This window comes from Mirounga angustirostris, unplaced genomic scaffold (genome assembly GCF_029215605.1).
Source record: "Mirounga angustirostris isolate CCGP_5_RB_7025 unplaced genomic scaffold, mMirAng1.0.hap1 SCAF_5, whole genome shotgun sequence".
NCBI lineage: Eukaryota > Metazoa > Chordata > Mammalia > Carnivora > Phocidae > Mirounga > Mirounga angustirostris.
This window is the reverse complement of record NW_026991713.1, coordinates 15809464-15827791: the sequence shown is the minus strand read 5'-3', so window position 1 is coordinate 15827791 and position 18328 is coordinate 15809464. Positions and strand designations below refer to the sequence as shown.

At 44.9% G+C, this 18328-nt stretch overlaps 1 protein-coding gene across 3 annotated transcripts in view; it reads left to right on the top strand.

The window, feature by feature from the left end:
- POLR3B (RNA polymerase III subunit B) overlaps window positions 1–18328 on the top strand; it is a 104516-nt gene that overhangs the window by 70145 nt on the left and 16043 nt on the right. For all 3 annotated transcript variants that reach the window (XM_064590674.1, XM_045872674.3, XM_045872677.3), the window contains 2 exons: window positions 1834–1951; window positions 3563–3705. In XM_064590674.1, the coding sequence (XP_064446744.1) occupies window positions 1834–1951; window positions 3563–3705 (261 nt within the window). The remainder of the gene's footprint in view (window positions 1–1833; window positions 1952–3562; window positions 3706–18328) is intronic.

The following is an 18328-nucleotide window of genomic DNA, read 5'->3' as shown; positions in this document are numbered from 1 at the left end:
TCCCATGACCCTGAGATCATGACCTGAGCCGAAATCAAGACTCAGACGCTCAACCGACTGAGCCACCCAGGAACCCCAGTGTGGTCCTTTTTGATGAATTTCCCTTCCAGTCTGTTTTTCTGTACATATATTTCTACATAGTAGTAATCCATCCTAGTTATACTTTTCTACCTAAAATTTTGAATCGCAGAAGAGCCACTTTAAGGAATTGTTTAGAATAAGGCCGTGTCCCTACATTTACACTGGCATGTCATCATTTGTGCATTTAGCTTAGACTGACTTTATTAGAATCTTCTTCCCCTAAAAAGTGTGACTCCATTATAATTACAAACTTGTAATGAATTTTGCTGACGCAGCCCATAACAAGCTGCCCTTATGAGTCTTATAGGCTAGTGGAGGAGACTAACATTGACCAAAGGATCACATGTAAACCTATGTCCAATCACAACCAGATTAAGGAATCCTATAAAGAGCTATGAGGACATTTGATAGCAAGAGGATCTGACCTAGGCAGGAAGCTCCGGGTAGCCTTCCCTAAGGAAGTGAGCTGAGATCTGGAGGATGAGTGGAGTTACCTAGTGAATGGGGAGGGGAATGTGTTCTGAGCAGTGGGAAGGGCTTGTGTAACTATTAAGCTGCAGGACTTGATAGTCAAAACTTCCCAAAGGAGGCCAGTGGGAGTGTGGCTCATGGGGAGAGTACAGGGGAGGGTGCTAAACGTGAGTCTAGAGAGAGAAAGAGAGGAAGGGGCAGGGCCCAGACAGAAGGCCTTGCAGCCATGCTACTATTTTCATTACGATCAGATGCCCATTTTGACATGATCATTCTGATCACAGTGTGGAGAAAAGAGTAGAAAGGGGCCAAAGCAGGTGAGATCAACGGAGAGTTCTGGCAGCAGAGCAGGTGATGGGAGCGGCAGGGAGGTGGAGAGAGGGGCTGTGTCGGGGAGGACGCCGGGAGGGGAGATCCACGTGACTTGTCAGGATGGTGCACGGATGGTGAGCGCTGCATCTGCTGGGGTGCCCACAATCCACGTGGTGCACAGCTTCCTCTCCGCCCTGCTGCGTTTGTTTCTTGCAGAATTTCTCTCACTCTTAACCTGGGTTATGTGGCTGGGAAGATAGTGCTATGACAGTCCTAGAGTAGTTGGCCTTGAGCTTACCAGGAAAAGATGCAAAGACAGGTGAGAATAGCAAGAAAATCAAAGAAATGTTTTGACTTCCTCATTGTCCAAGTTAAGTTGGCAGTGACTTAATATGGGTTGAAATAACTATTAATAAAAGTAAGTGGCCCAGACTCGTTCTAATACTCCGTAGGAGATCCATAAAACTGCCACTTACTGGGGCACCTGGTGGCTCAGTCGGTTGAGTGTCTGACTCTTGGTTTTGGCTCACGTCATGATCTCAGGGTCGTGAGATCAAGCCCATGTCAGGCTCTGTGCTCAGCGCGGAGTCTGCTCGAGATTCTCTCTCCCCCTCCCCCCCGCCCTTCCCCGCACTTGTATGTGCATGTGCGCTCTCTCTCTAAAATAAATGAATAAATAAAATCTTTAAAAAATAAATTGCCACTTATTGACCTGAAGTTTCTGTTGTTAGTATGGTTCCCTAAATCAGTTTCTTGATTTTTTTATACTCTGCACTAATCTGATTTTTCAGATGGGCTGGCACAATTATAGACGAGTCCCATTGAACTATAGCTCACACTGTATCGGCTTTTTCCTTCCTTGTGTGCATTTCATGGACCAATCTAATCACATAATTGTATGCCCCAGTAATGCTTGTATTCTGCAGTGATGATAACGATTGGGCTATAATCCCCTTCTCTTTTTCTTAGGTGAGAAGGTAGAAAACAAACAAGTGCTGGTAAATAAGTCCATGCCTACAGTAACTCAGATTCCTCTGGAAGGAAGTAATGTGCCGCAGCAACCACAGTACAAGGATGTGCCCATCACGTATGTATTGGTTGGGCCTCGGAAATACATAGGAAGATTAAAAAGAGAGAGAGAGAAGGGCTAGGGGAAATCAGAGGTTACCTCTTGAAGGGTTAGAGAATAGAAATTACAGTTTGGGGTAGTAATAGTTGTCATGTGAAGACAGCATGGATTGGAAGGAAAAACTCTGCTGTGGAATCGTGTAGGCCTTCCCACCTGGGTTTGAGTTGGGGGCCACATAGGCAGGGGTTCCAGGTAGAGGGAACAGTGAGGTGAAGGCCCCATGAGCAGAAGAGCACCTGGGTTTGGAGGTTTGGAGAACCAGTGTACCCTGCTGGGACGAGATTGTGCAATATTCAGGAATTCATTCGGTAGAGGGTGATAACGATCAGATTTGTGTTAAATAAATCAATAAAACTGCACTGGCCACAGTTGCGGCATCAACACCATAGTGGATGACAGCTGGGTCTTAGTACTGGTTGTGTCGTGGGTTACCTTACATGGAGGAAGCACTCAAACTCTTGGGCTCAGTTTTTTCGTCTGAACAGTGAAAGAGTTGTGCTTATTAATCTCCAGCTGCCCTTTGGGCTCTCAAATGGAGTGAAATACGAGACTTCGTGAGATGAGCAGCCACACTGTGACATAAAAACAAAACTAAAAGAAGTAACAAGATACTTAATCTAGCCCAGGAACATGAGTTAATTCAGTTCATGAGGTGGGCCAGGGCGTGACCTAGGAGAGCTGGATTCCGGGACAGTGGAGGGCAGCCCAGCAGATCCATTCGACACCCAGCTGAGGTCTGCTCTGGGCCACGGTGCCTCTTGTACCGGACACAGGGAGCCGAAAGAAACCACGAGCCTTGCCTGCAAGGAGCCGCATCTAGTTAGCAAAGGCCTACACAAAGAAATAAGTATGGGGCATATCATGATCATCGTGGCTTAGTTGAGAACATTCACTGTACCAGTTACTGTTCTCGGCATTTTACACATGTTAGCTCATTTGTTCTTACCGCCACCCCCCCGAACCAGGCTGTCTTAATGGCCTTGTTTGAAAGACACAGAAACAGAGAGGTTAAGTAATTTACCAAGGTCACACAGCTACAAGTGGCAGTCAGGCTTTGAACTGACTGGGTGCCATGGATTTGTCTATGGAGTGGGAGCGCAGGGGAGAAAGTGGGCCCCCCACCTAGGGGAGGGGTCAGGACCCATGCACCCAATCCTACAAAACAAGGTTAGAAAGTGTGCTCACATATTTCTTATCCTAAAAAGAAAATGAAACCTTCCTTGGGGCTCTGTGATCCTTCCAAGCTGCCACTCTCGCTCTCCAAGCATCCCATTTCCTTGTTTGCAATAAGGGAGTAGCCGCGTGTGAATAATACGTGTGGTGTGGGTTACATTGCCTTCTGCCTGCCTCATAGTAAGTGTTTAGTTAATGTGGGCCATTTCAGACTAGGACTGTAAAAGGGAAATTGTAACCTTTGAATTTAATGTTGAAAAACAAAAAGCACGTTTCAGAGTCCAGAATGGCAGTGTCAAAGCATCCTGTGGTTGATATTAAATAAAATACGGCCTGTGAGCGATGGGTTCACAAAGGCAGTTTGAAAACTTTTTGGTGACTTCCTCTTAATATTAGCTACAAAGGGGCAACGGATTCATATATTGAAAAAGTGATGATCTCTTCAAATGCTGAAGATGCTTTTCTGATCAAAATGCTGCTGAGACAGACCAGGCGTCCAGAGATTGGAGACAAATTCAGCAGCCGTCATGGGCAAAAAGGTAAATTGTGTCATTCCTCAACTTGTTTATAAAACTGAAAACAGTATTTATTAACCAGGTACATGAGAAATGTAATATTACATTGGTATTAAAATTATGCTTGTTTTATCTCTTAGGTTAACCTGTTTATATTTTAATGGCATGGAAAAAATGTACCACAGGATTGCTTCTCTTTGCCATTTATTTCATTCTTTTGCAACTGCTCCCCATCCCCCAGATTATAATTACGAGTCCATTCTAGATGATGTATCTACTAAAGTACAGGTAGCTGTTTGAAAAAATTAATAGCAACACCTACGTTTTATGGAAGGTGCCTATTTGCAATTCTGTTGGGCCATAGTACCGTGGGATGTCAGCATGAGAAGGCGCCTCCGGGCCCTGTACGGGGCCGTGAGGAAGTGCAGACCCCAGGGGTCAGGCAGCCAGGCTGAGGCACCGCTGGAGCTGTATCTCAGCCCGGGTCTCGTGTCGCCCACGCAGCGCCCTGCCCGCTGCCCAGCGGTCCCTCGCCCGGATGGGTTTCTCCACCTGATCCTGCCGGCGAGCCCCACTCCTCCCTGGTGGTTGCCAATGAGTTCTCATGCATTCGTGGCTTTGTCTTGTCTTGTTTTTTTTTTTTTTTCCCCTCAAGAAACAGCACTGTGTCACTGATTAACTCATTTTCAGGAGGGTCCCTTTTAGTGTATATCCGTCACGTTTCCGAGTGGAATGTTGGCCCCGGGGTTTGAGCCGCCACGTGACTAGTTTAAGAATCACAAGAGCAGCTGACACTTTCGTGGCACTGACTGCGTGCCTGGCAGTGTTCTCAGCACGGTCCATATACTGACTCACTGGCTTCTCACACGGTCCTGGGAGGTCGGTGCTGTTTTCATCGGCATCTTACAGATGAAGGAACAGAGGCACGGTGACATGAGGAGCTTGCCCAGTGTCCCCAGTGGGTGGTAGGTCTGGTTTTTGGCTCCAGTCTGGCTCCAGAGTCCACGCCCCTGCCTGACAGTGGTGCCGTCCTGAGTGGCAAGCAGTTAGTGCTGTGCCTGCTCATGGTAGGGGCTTCAGAAGAGAGAGCCGTGATCGCTGGGTCGCTGACGTTGGTTCTCCTGCCTTCTGCTCTCCAACTTTGTGTCTCCTGTTTACTCATAAATTCCTAGTGCGATGTCTTCTTGTTTTTAATTGATTGGTCTGAAGATAATTGCATTTTATGTTCTTGCTGATTTCAACATTTATTTGCTAAGCAACTATATAAAATATGACTGTTTAGTCAAATGAATCCAGCCTTAGCTGTCATTTCTTCCATCAATGAAACTGTTCCAGACTAAGATAATTGTTTCATCAAAAACATTTTTAGTTCAGTTTACAGACAAAAGATTATTTTAGCCTGCCAGTATCTTATTTAAAAAAACTGACTTTATTCATGTGAATTTGACACTTCTATACTTCATACAATTCCCTAAGATGCTAACTCTTAATACCTTTTCAGTGTTTGTAAACATCTCTTGAGATTCTAGTGTTTTCTGCTGTTTACCAGTGAAAAACAAATTCTCTGTGTTGAAACCGTTTCTCCCTTTCTCTTGGTCTAGACAGTTTCTGAGATGTACTCCTAAGTCATTCTGGGGTAACCCCATAATCTTGTTCACAGCCTCTATTTTACATGACCTATTCCCTGGATAAGGGCAAAGCTTGATACTCTTCTTATAAAATGTTGGCACTGGATGCTTTACAAGAATGCACACTGTAAGAGAAGGTCTTCGTTCTGAATCCATTTATAAACTTCAGATATCCCAAATCCTCATTCCACCGGAGTATTGTGCAGAGTGGAAGGCAGGCAAACGTCTTAGTGATGATCCACTGTGTTCTAACTCCACTGAACTTGAAGACAGGGGTCATGACTTCATATTTTCATGAAGCCTGATAGAGCCTTTCTTATGGAGGATGCCTAATAGGTAGTTGATAATGGTTGAATATATAAATAAAATTGAAGGTAGGGAAGTGAAAGGGGACAGATTCAGTACTCTTGAAGGATTGATTTTACTCAGTTTTTCATCTGTATGTAATATGTGTGTGTGTATAGTGTAGACAAAACGGTATTTTTGAAAATGAGAAGCACACTTGTTAGTAAGCTGCTGTGAACACAGACCTCTGCAGGTAAAATGTCAATGGGTCTTGGTGCTGTAACATTTTTTCAGACTATCAGTATGATAGGGATAATGTTCATTGACAAAAGTGGTTTCTAGAAACTGCAGATTTTGGAGATCGGTTCAACCTTAAATGGGGCTTGACTTGTACATCTCTACGAAACGGGAAGAAGCCCTCCTGGGGTTAGGTGACCTTTCACTTGTAGTGAGGAGTTTATCTCACTAGTTTTCTTTTCCAGATGGCTTTTAATCCAAGGGTGAAAACCTTCTGATTAGCATCGATTTCCCTTGATACCCCCTTCTCTTACAGCTTCATCAGATTTATTGAAAAGATTGGGGGAAAATGGGCAAACAAAAAAGAGGTAGTGTAAGCCTTAAGAAAGTGATGGAAGGAATGATGTAGGACCCGTACCTTTTTATTTAAGTATGGTTTTTTAATCAAATAATAAAAGCACATGGCTTAAAAGGTCAAATAGTACAGAAAGGGGGGTTTGAACTGAAAAACATCAATCCCTGCCTTTTCTCCAGTTCTGCTTCCCAGAAGTAATTTCTTCTCGTTTTTACCTTCGTATTTCAAAATAATATTTTTAAGCAGTTTTATATTCACTCATCCATTTTAGAGATTACCTTCTGATTTTCTATTATGACAGATAGGAGGAGCTAGCACTTCGCTGCTTCCCTTTCTTACTCCCCACCTCCATTCCAGGCACAGATTTATCATAATTTGGGGTTACTTAATTATTTAAATTGCATTGTTTATGACCACATAAATATTGTTCACCCCCAAACCAAGTAGTTGAGTGCGTTTTCTCTATTGTATAACTGTACTTTTTTCAGAAGTTAACTATCTCATTTTTAAAATTTGCTTAATTTTCTTATTCCTGTTACCATTCATCTATACCATCAACAGCCTCTCAACACAATTTCCCACATGATCAGTGGTCTGCTAGGACCATTCCCCCCACCCCCCCCAAAAGGCCTCCTCTACAGGCCCCGTTCTTCTCGCTGCAGTGGTTTTCCTCTGAGCCCCCGCTTCCCACCCAGTGTGTTCAGAATGGAACCCCACAGGCCACAGGAGCGCTGGGCAGAGCCTGGCTCAGTGGAGGCCCGAGCGGCCTCATCCTGTGGGCCCCAGAAATGTTTTCAAGAAAGGTTAGAAAGTACTCTGCATTAGTTTGCTCTAACCAAATACCACAGACTGAGGCCTTAAACAACAGAAACTTATTTTCTCACAGTTCTGGAGGCTGAAGTCCAAGGTCAAGGTCGTGGCAGGTTTGGCTTCTCCCCAGACCTCTTTCCGTGGCTTGCAGGTGGCCATGTGGTCCCTGTGCCCTCAGGCAGTCTTTTCTCTGTGCGCCTGCACCTGATGGCTCTCTCTCTTCTTACAAAGACACCAGCCATATTGGATTAGGGCCCACCCCATGACCTCATTTAGCCTTAATATCCTCTTTAAAGATCCTGCCTCCAAATAGGGTCACATTCTGAGGTCTCCTGGGGGTTAGGACTTCAACATAGGAATCTGGGGGTGGGGGACACATTCCATTAGACACTCTAGATTTGCTCAGTGGGAGTCATTTATGAAATTCCCATTTGAGCCCCTGTTTCTTGGCTCGTCCCATGTCATCCCCACTCCCTACCCCCCACCACAGTGGAATAGTCTGTTCATTCGATTGCTGAGAAAGGATGCACAAGAAGTAAATTTTGTGAGATTGTGTATATCTGAACATGTTCTGTCCTCATACTTGATTTGTACTCTGGTTGGTTATAGAATTCTAGATTGAAAAATTCTTTTCTCTAAGGATTCTGATGACATCGCTGCATCATCATCTAGATTCCATGTTACATTATTCTTGATCTCTGTGTATGTACACACATGCACCCTGTTTCACTCTCTTTCCTTTCCTTCCTCCCTCACTTGCCTCCCCCTCCCCGCAAAGCTTTTACTATCCTTCGTCTGTTCTTGGAATTCTGAAATTGTCATTCCTTGTCCTAGGAAATCAGGTACCTTCTTTTCTGGAAGTTCAAGGTCCTTCCATTTTCGGACATTCTCTTCTATTATTTTGTTGCCAATCTCCATCGTGTTCCTTGTACCCTCATTGTCCATTTCCTTATCTTGATTTTCTTTGTAGGATTTTTATTTTCCAGATTTTTTAACCTATTATATTTTAATTTCTAGTTAAAATTTTATATTTAGAGTCTTCTTTTTTATAGCCGTGAGTATTGGGGGACAAGTGTAGTTTCCTGGCTGTATGGGGTGGGGAATAGAGAGTCAGGGGTCGGTGATTTCTTATTCAAACATTTATTTCTACAGGTATTTATTAAGTACCTTCTAAGTGTCTGGTACCATTCCAAGCCCTGGTAATAAGCAGTGAACAAAACAGACAAAATTCCAGTCCATGTGGGGCTTACATTCCTGTGGGCAAGAGAGATAATGATACGTTTTGAGATAAAACAAAGGGGAGAATAGGAAGCATGTGGGGGAAGGCATGTAGTCAGTAGTTGAAATTTCAAGTCAAATGGTGGAGGAACTTCACCTTCTTGAAAAGGTGGCATTGAGAGAAGTAAGGGAGCAAACCGTCCCTGGCCAATGAGCACTGGAGGCAAAAGGAAGGCCTGGGGGGCCAGACGCCCGGCCAAGAGTGATGGAGGGGGAGGACCCTCAGGGAGGGCTGGAGGCCAGGGTAGCCAGAGCAGAGCCAGCGAGCGCTGAGTCATCAGAGCCTCTCCGTGAACTTTGGCTCTTAACTCTGAGTAAGACGGACAGCTGCTGGAGGAGTCCGGGCAGACGAGGGAGATGATGTGACTTACTCAGGCTGCAGTGATGAAAACAGACTGGGGAGGCAAGGGAGAAGCATGGTCCCAGCCAGGTGCTCTTATGGTAACCCAGGCGGGAGTTGGTGGTGAGTGGGAAAAGCATGATGATGGGGAAATGGTGGGAAGGGATCAGTCCAGACACATTTTAAAGGTAGCACCCACTGGGATTGCTGATGGCTTGGGGTGACTGAGCCCTACGCCTCGTCCCGCTTTTCATCATACTTTGTGTCTCTGTTTCCTGAGCCTTCCACGGAGCAGGGGGAGAGTGCCTCACGCTTCTCTGCAGGTACTTGGGTTTACCTTTCTCCTGTTAAGCCACTTGACTGTTCTTTACTGCTCAGCTTTCCCCGCTGTATCTTTATCTGTTGCCTATTCTTTTTCTTACAGGTTTATTTTTTCAACTCTAGTATTAGGTTTGGAGAAGGAGTGGAGCTAAACATAGGTGTTTCAGCAGTCATGTTTACTGGGAACCCCTGTGTTTGCTATTTGAGAGTGCTCAACACAAGAGTGTTTAGTGTGCTTGGGGTTATTTACTGTAATTTGTAGAGCTGACGTTAAAATGATTATTATTATTTCTAAATTAACAAAAGGTGAGAGGAATATTTAGAGCACCAGATTTTTGTCTGCTGACCAGAGCTTTGCCTCTAAGACTTCTTGGTTTTATTGGCTATTTTAATCATTTCTAATATTGAAAACTAAAAAATAGTTAAAGCTCACACACTGAGAATTTTGACCTAAATGTAACAGTCATCAAAAGGGTCAATTCTTAATTATCTGAGAATAGCTTATCTTTCACCTGGGTTATTTTTGTAGCTAAGGTCTACCATTTTGCTCCTTTCCCTGAATGCTACCCGTCTGAAACAAGAGGCACAACACTAGCAGATGTCTAGTTTTCGAAGTTCTTTTCAATTATAAATGAAATTGTGAGTTTGAAAAATAGCAGTGGTTCTGTTAAAATAATTGTATATGTGGTTAAATATCCAGAGTACCATGTTGGCTAACTTAGGTAAGTACATTTTAGGTTCACTGAGGATAGGAAACACATCCTACTAATTTATTTCACCTCCAAAGCACGTGGCGCAGCACTTTGCATATAATGTGGTTTCCCGTGACTGTGTTTGTGGAATAATTTATTAAGTAGAGTCTCTTAAATGTACAGTCATAATAAGCCAAAATCATCTTCCCCAAATTAGTACATTTATTCTTCCTAGTAAATACCAGAAATGGGATGTGTCATCTTTGTCTAGACTGGTACAGGAACACCACCACCCAAGACTCCTAGCTCCCCGGCGTAACTGAAATCACAGGCCCCCCTCAGCTTTTCGCGCTGAGTGACTGACTATGCATGCCCACCCCGGGCACCAGTGGGAAATGGGTCTTGACAGCCCCACAGAAATCTGTTTGCTCATATTTAAGTCACTGCTGTGGGCTCAGAACTCTGTTGGGCTCGTAGGAGCTAGAAGGACATCCCCCACTCTGCTAATGCCCATGAAGAGCTGACTCTGGACCCGAAGCAAAAAGCGAATACAAAGGATTTCATAACGGTCACAGGCTAAAGGACATGAGAAAGGCCGGTAGTGAGAGAGCAGTTGGGAGTTATTTGTGGGTAAGAATAAAATCTTTGAGTTTGGAAAGACCTTTTAGACTCTAGTCTAGGTCCATCTTCCCGGAATAAGAATTCTTTTAGCGTATCTTTGGCAGGTCGTTTTCCACTTTGTGTGCGGCCTGTGAGGGGAAGCCCCTCCTGCTTTTCAAGGCAGCCTGCCCTGTGGTGGCGCCATTCCGATGATTCCGTGGAGCCTGCGTGCACTCCTCCGTAGCGTACCTCCGCCGTCCTGCCCTGTCCTGTGTGGGTCCTGAATGGACACCTGCCCCTTTTCTTCACGGCGGCCCTCTGTTCAGCATTTAAAGAAGGCCTTCCAGTTGGGAAAAAGTAGGGCAAAGAGGTAGAGGTCTTGAGCCCTAACCAGGTGAGCTGTTTTATCTCTATGCCTGGGTCTCCTCGTCTTTGAAATGGGGACCGTTTCCTAGGAGTTGTCACTGGGATTAAAGGAATTGATGTGTGCAAAGCAGTGAAGCCAGTGGCTGGTGCACAGCCAGCAGCCGTAAAGGTGAGCCGCCGCTGTTAGGTCCGTCCCAGGTCCCTTGCAGACCAGGCAGACCAGGCAGGAAAGGAAGCCGCGGAGACTGGGTGAGTTGGCTGCAGGCGGGTCCTGTGGAATGGGCGGGTGAGTCAGGGGGACTCGTTGACCCACGGGAACAAAGAGGAAGGAGGTCCCAGGCCTGGTGTTAAGCTTGGTAAGTGGTGGCAGCAGTCACAAAGCAGCTTGGTCTCACTGAACTGGAGGTGACAGAGGATCATCTCGAGCACTGATGTCATTAACTCGTTCATTTATCGAGCTTCACTGTGTCCCAGGCAGGCCCCATTCTAGATACTGGAAACGCAGTGATAAACAGGACTGACAGGGTCTCTGCTCTCCTGGAATTGGTGTTCTCCTGGGGGAGGAAACAGAAGAAAAGTAAATGAAAATAGGAACGTGATCATTTAACGTAGTGTTAAGTGCTGTGAATGGAAGACGATGTGGAAGAGTGACTGGTTTGGGGGTGAGGGGAATGCGCTTTAAATTGATGATCAAGAACGGCCTCATGGAGAAAGTGACATTTGAAGGGTGAGAAGGAGCCAGCCAAGCAGAAGTCTGGAACAATTATGTCCAAGAGCCCTGAGGCATGAGTGAGCTTGATATATCCAAGGGACAGAATAAAGGCCATTCTGGCAGTGCAGCCTGCGGAGGAGTGCTCGGTGTGAGAGAAGTGGGAGGGACACATCCCACAGGAACTTGTTCCTAATATGCTGGGAGCCCGTAGGGCGGTTGGGTGATGAGTCTAAGACCGGCACGAGGAGATCTAACTTCCAGTGTGAGAGATCACCCTGGAGTCCAGTGGAGAGCAGATTGGAGGGGAGCAGGGTGGCTGTCCGGTGGTCCAGGCAGAGAGGCTGGCGGTGTGTGCTCAGGAGGAGCCCTGCAGGAATGGGGGAAGTGATGCACTCGGCGTGTGCTCAGGAGGCCCAGCCAGCAGGACTTGCTGGTGGCTGAGGTGTTGGGGGAGGAGGGGCAGGAACTGAAGGTAAGGATGAGGCCTGAACAGTGCTGCTGCAGTTTACCAAGCAGTGGAGGACTGGGGAGGAGGTGTTGGGAGTTAGGCAGGGGCAGGAGTTGAGGACTGGGGCCTCAGATCTGAGAACCCCCCGGAGACTCCAAGTGAAGATGTTCAGTGGGCACGTGGACATAGAGTCTGGAGCTCCAGGGAGAGGTTAAGGGTGCAGATAAAATGTGGATGTCATGTGCATGTAAATTTATAGCATGTTTTACTTTCTGCATTATAAGTAAGTTACAAGCATTTTCATTCCATCCTTAACCTTTACAGTCTAATTGGTATTGTTACTCCTATTCTATAGAACTTGAATGTTGAGGTTCAGAGAGGTGATGAGTAGCTTGCCTGATCCAGCTCAGGGCTAGCAGAGCCAGGATGTGAATCCAGGCCACTGATCTGAGTACATTTCCCATTCTGTTAAATCTGGTTAAAGGTGACTCTTGTCTCTTCTGATATCCCATTGTCACTCTGCCCCCAGATTGGCATATTCCCTGGGAATCCCCCCTTGGGGATACCAAAACCTAGTATTTCTTATATCTTTTCTGTATCTCCTCCTTAAGGTGGTCATTTTCTCAAAATTCCCACTCTTGGATAAGCAGGTTTACATGGCTCTGCTCTGCCACCAGTCTGGAGTAAATACTAATCCCTGCATATTTTGTTCCAGAAATACCTGCCAGACCCCCATATTAAGACGTGCTCCTAATATAAAGCTGTGTTTGTCAGGAATCCCTTCCCTTCTAGAATCAACTCATTGTAAAACACGGTCCCCGTTCCCTTCTTTAATCAGTCCTCTGGCCAGGCTTTCATGCCTTGGTTAAAATTCTGTCAAGAATTTGAGCAGATATTGAAAGGAAGTAAATTGAGCCCTCAACTTTGACCATTCTTCTGATTCCTCTGGCTAGCTGGGATAGTTAGGGCCCTGAGGGACAGTGAGGACAGTGAGCCGGTTCCGAATTCGCGTATGGCAGGCACAGCTCGTGGCATCTGCAGGGAACCATACAACGCAGCCTCCTTAGTGCAGGGCCCTGGAGGAGGAACTGCCTGAGGCCTAGAAGAGCTGGATGTTGGCAAGTGGGCCGTGAAGGGATGGAGAAGGCAGTCCCCAGCCTCAGCCATGCTGTCCGTGGTTGCCATGAAATGAGCTGACAGAGTTCCCTAGTGCGGGAGTCTTCAGGGTATGTGGGTCACACCATGATTCCTGCAGTGACTTGGTTCTCTTTTGGCCCGGACACATGCCCGAGGAAGAGCAGTGTTAGCTGGACTTCAGTTTTCACTCTCGGAAGGCAGGATTGTGTGGAAGTAGTGTTTTGTCCTTCATAGCGTCACCTGCAAGTGGATACATATGTAGGCTCTATGAGAAAATACAAAGATCATTTTGATTTAATGTATCTTTATGCCCATTCCTTTTTTCCTCTTGCACTGAGAGCATTGTATTCGTTATCTTCGGTGTTCAGAACGCGGTGTGACCCTGCAGATTGCCTGATTGTTGACCTTTGTTAATAGTTTACTTTGACAAAGCTGTGGTGAGCAAGGGTTCTCTTGGTACGCGTGGGGTGTGTAGACTGCATTTCTGCCCCTACGGCTTCTTACAGTATCCTGTCCAGCGGTTAGAGGAGACTTCAAAATCTGCTTTCACAGACCATGAGTGTCTGTCCTGCTCAAGCCTGATCAGTTCAAAGGTGGCGGGGTCATGAGTCGCTGAGGGCAACAAACGTGCAGCGGAGGCTACCCGGCCGTGGCTGTGTGCCAGGGGTCGTAGCAGCTCAGGAGGCCGATGGAAGAGGACAGAGTGGGGGGTGAACTGGAGTAGGAGCCTCAGCACCGAGTCGTTGGGAGCCCACATCCGTGCTGGGCAACAGGCAGGCCGTGAGGTAACGGATCAGAGAAGGCCCGCTGAAGAATCCAAGTGTTGGAGCAGGAGCGGTTAAAAACGTGACAGCCTCGTAAGCAGCGTCGCCTTCTGTGGCCACAGGAGTGGAGGAGCGGGAAGCAGCGAGCCAGGTGTGGAGGAAGAAGGAGCTATTGCGTGAAGAGGAGGGCGTCACAATGCAAATCCGACTCCAGCCTGAGCGGGACTCAGGATTCACTCACGGCACACTTTTTAGATAAGGGCATTCCAATAGTCCTCTAATGAGAAATTCAAAGAATTTTAATGAAGTACAGCCCTCCTTTGGGTCTTTGTGGGGCCTGTTATGTATCTCATCCCTAAATGCCACTGAATCCACTCCCCCCAGAAGAGCTGGGCCTTTAATCAAGAATCTCTAGAGCAGTTCATCCTTTGGTAGAACACAAAAGACTTCCATATACTGAAGTTGTGGATTTGTTGTGTTTGCTTACAAAGGAAGGAAAATTTTGTTTAGTGTGTTTTAATCTCAGCTGGGAAGGAGTATTAAAACCCTGAAGTCTTGTTCTCTTTTCCAAGTGTTCTAGACCTCTAGGTACTTTAGAAGGACTTCTGTGATAGCACAGTGATGCTGCATGGGGGAAAATAGAGCAGAACGTGGGTCTAGAATGTTCTTTATGTTTTCTCTTCCTTTTCTTCATCAGTTTGTACACAGAGTTGAAGATAGAAAAAGACATCCACGTATAATGTGATGGGAGTCGTGTTTGAAACAAGACTTTATTAAAGTCAGAATTACATATTTAAGCCTCTTGGGAGCTTTGGTGTAAGTTCTATATGAGGGGAACTCATCAGAGGCAAACATTTTTATCTTGAGCCTTGTTTTTTCTGATGGTTATTTCATTTATGAGAAGGGTGAGCAGATTTCCTGCTTTTTTTAAAAAAAATTTTAACAGAAATTATCTGTCGGCCAAGTTAAGTTTTCTTTCAGTGTGCAGACAAACCAAATTATTATATTTCCAGATTCCTCCTACTTTTGCTGCCATTCACAACGAGGGAGGAAAAAGTGGACTCCTTTGATGTGGGGGGAAAAAAAAGCAATATATCACTTCCCTGAAAGAACATTTCTCAGTCTCTCATGTGAAAAAGGATTAGCACCTCCAACAAAGGTCCTGTAGATCACAGAATCGGGCAGCAATACCAAATAGTACTCCTAAGGAGAGGAAAAACTGTATTTGAGCAAGAGTGTTTGTCCTGGCAAACAGAAGCTTTTTAATAACTGCAAATCTGAGATAAAGGCCTACGCTCCTCGGAGTCTCCCCGTAAATCCTCAGACAGCCAGTTTAAACAGAGCGAAGCTGACTTTTGTTTTAAAATAGAAATATAGTCTTGTCAAAGTACAGTGTTTTCGTGGACCGGCTCCGAGTATCTGTGGTTCATAGGATCACGTATTTACAGATAAAATGGTTTGGAAGATTCTTCTTTGACCCTCTCCTATCAACAGCAGTTCGTTAGAAGGTGGCTTGCTTCTATTTCGCATTAATAAAAGTTATTCCAAAGCAAAACAAGTTGCTGAATTAATGTATTAAGTTAGTCAGCAAAACAAGTTGCTGAATTAATGTATTAAGATTTTGATTGAGTGTTTATTAGAAGAAAAGGAAACCAGCCCTGACTTCCCAGCACATTACCGAATCCTGACACGGTTGGTATAAAGAGGCTGTGGGAAGTAAGAAAATGCCAATCTTGTGTGGCAGAAAAGCTGAGAGGAAAGTTTGTTCGTTCAACCAGCTTTTTAAAAACTTTGCTTTTTCCAGGTGTTCATGTACTTCCTTTTTCTGGATTCTGTTTTCTAAAATTGAGAGAATGAAAAGGCTCTGATTGAAAATAATAATCATACATTAATAGCACCTTGTACACATGTGGTACTTGAGGCGCCTGCAATCCGCTCTGCTAGCCTGAAGCTTCAAAGTCTGCGTGTCTTTGGCTCCCTACTTTGCTTGATCCTGCTTGAATGAAAGATTCTAAGTGGGAGGGGAGAAGGGGGCCAATGGAGCTAACAGTAGGAGCCCCGGGATGAGGGGTAGGATGCCAAGTGACCCTTCAGAATTGTGGTCCAAAAACAAATTTGGGGAACTCTTTAATGTGAGAAATCAGGATTATTTTGTCCACATGGACCCCTTAATTGTAAGAAGATTTTTATTTAATTTACTTTTTTAAGAACAAATTTTGGTCGTCGGTAGCTAGCTAGTAACCCTCTGACCTTTCAGTAAATACCCAACTAAAGCTTTGAAATTAGGGTGTTTAGTGTTTTATGGCCCAGAATAAAAATCTCCAATTCTGTTTCCAAATAGTGTAGCCTCAACACATTTTATTAAGCTCTTGACACATTCAGCCGTGTGTATTTTGTAAAGTTCCTATGGTTATTGTTTTACAATAGCTGCTTCCAGAAGCATTGTAAGGGTTTCAATTAATCAGCCCTTTGTGTGCTTCAGTCTATGCAAATTTATCACATCAAACCATTCAACTGCTCATGGGAAAGCCGTGTAAAAACTGTATTGTCTTCTAGCGCCTCCTCTCATTTAGAGTGATGTTTTAATAAGAAAGCTAATCAAGTTTTCTTATGCATTATTTATCTGTTAACATGTAAGGAAGAGCCGAATTAAAATTATGTCAACTGGGATATGGCAAGAGATGTGATAGATCTGGAAGTGATTCAACGGCAAAACAAAGCTCATATGATTCAACAGTTTTTGTCTCCTCCCCTCCCCCTGGGGATTATTTAAGGTGCTGGTGTGAAAAATAAAAGAAGGTTAATTCAATAACTGGAAAGGAGGGAGGGGAAGAAAGGAGGAGCCACCTGTGTTAGCCTTCATGTTCTGATTTAGAGATGTACGTTTCTGAATATAGAAAGGCTTATCGAGGTGAGTTCATTCAAAGCAAAAACATTTCTTCCTTGAGACAGCCAAACTGGAAAGCATTCGCGCTGCTAACCCCCACCACTCACCCAGGCTTTCATCACTTAGTCAACTCTTTTGCCCTAGAAGTCTGCAGCCCAGGCCCTGTGAGTTGTAAAGTTTTGGACACTGTCGCACTAATGTGAGATGATCTAAACAGCCTGGCTCCCAGTGAGCTTCTTTTCCGCCTCTTCATCCACTTGGTGCTGCTTCTTCTGTTCATTAGGCTGGTCTCCTCTGCTCTGCTAGTTTGCTTCCTGCTGAGAGTAATTAGGTTTCTTATATAATAACAATTCCTTGTATTTAGATGCTGCCTTTCTCTAAGGACCTTAAAGTACCTCTCAGACATTAGCTCATCTGTTCCTCTAACACAATTGCCTCATGAGATAGGTGCTAATTATTCCCATTACAAAGACCAAACGACTAAGGCTCACCAGAAAGTGGTGCTTTCCCCCCACCCAGAGTAGTACAATATCACTTGAACAGCAGAAAGTCAAATTAAGGTCACCTGATTGCTTGATATCCTGTCTTACTTAGATCTGAGAGTCCAGGGGGGTGATGAGCCCTTTGCAGATGGGGACCCCCCCCCAATCCATGAACCTCATTAACACCAAGCCTGGCCAAGTGGTCACTCCTTCCCTAAACACCAACACTTTTCTTCCACTGTGACTGATAGAGAAAACTGCCAGCAGCATTTCATTAGTGCAGAGTGCTCAGCTGTGCAGAATAAAAAGCCTTGTCTCAGAGGTAAGTACCTGCAGAAGGTAAAAGTAGATCACTTAGCCCCCCGATGAGTAGTATTTCAGCGGAACCCACTGCCTAATCTGCTCTGCGTCATTTAGAGCATTCGAAGGGGGCACGCTGAATTGTATCTGTTTTCATTTTCAATATTCAGTCGTTTTAATCTGCACAGGACACCTTTCAAGTGGAGTTGGGTCCTGAACCTCTCCCTGACCCACCTCCAGGGCAATCCTTGTCCCACAGTGGGTGTTTGGTAACTGAGGGAAAGGACTCTCTCCTCCCTCAGAAAAGGAAGAGGCCTAGCACAGATCAGCCTCAGAGCGCTACACTTAGTCCAAAAGCAGTTATACAGAGAGGATAGACTTCTAAATAAAAATTATAACAATTAAAAAGTGAAGCAGAGTGTGATATTCAGATGAGACTGGCTATCGAGAAAATAGAAGACCCTTCTCTGGTTGGTGCTCAGCACACTGAAGTCACATCAAAAACAGCTCTTGAATTAAAGATTTCATTACAGTTTTCTTCTGCCAGTTACTACTCCTTTTCCTGTCTTGACATGGTACTAGAATGCATTCGTTTTTCCTTCTTTTTTTTAACCTCCTTCTAATTTTTTCTGTTTGAATTAAGATAGGTCCATTACACTAAAGCTAGTTAAGGGGGAAAAAAAGCCGAAAATGACTTATGAACAAGTCATTTGCTGTTTATAATTAGAAATACTTTCTAAGAATGATTCATTACATTAACCGAACTTTCACTGGGCAAACCTATTCTTAAAATGATTTATATGTTCTGCGGGGCCCCGGAAATAGAAATAACAAATTGGCGTAAGATCCTCCAGTGTCTAGAGCATGACACAGGGAGAACTGTGACAGTGGGTCCCCAGATGTGCCTTTCCTCCGTGGCTTGGCGGTCAGACTTGTGGCTTTAGACTCCCTAAATTCTTCGCCTTTACAGTTTGAAATGTATGTGGATGTTAATGGAATAGTATA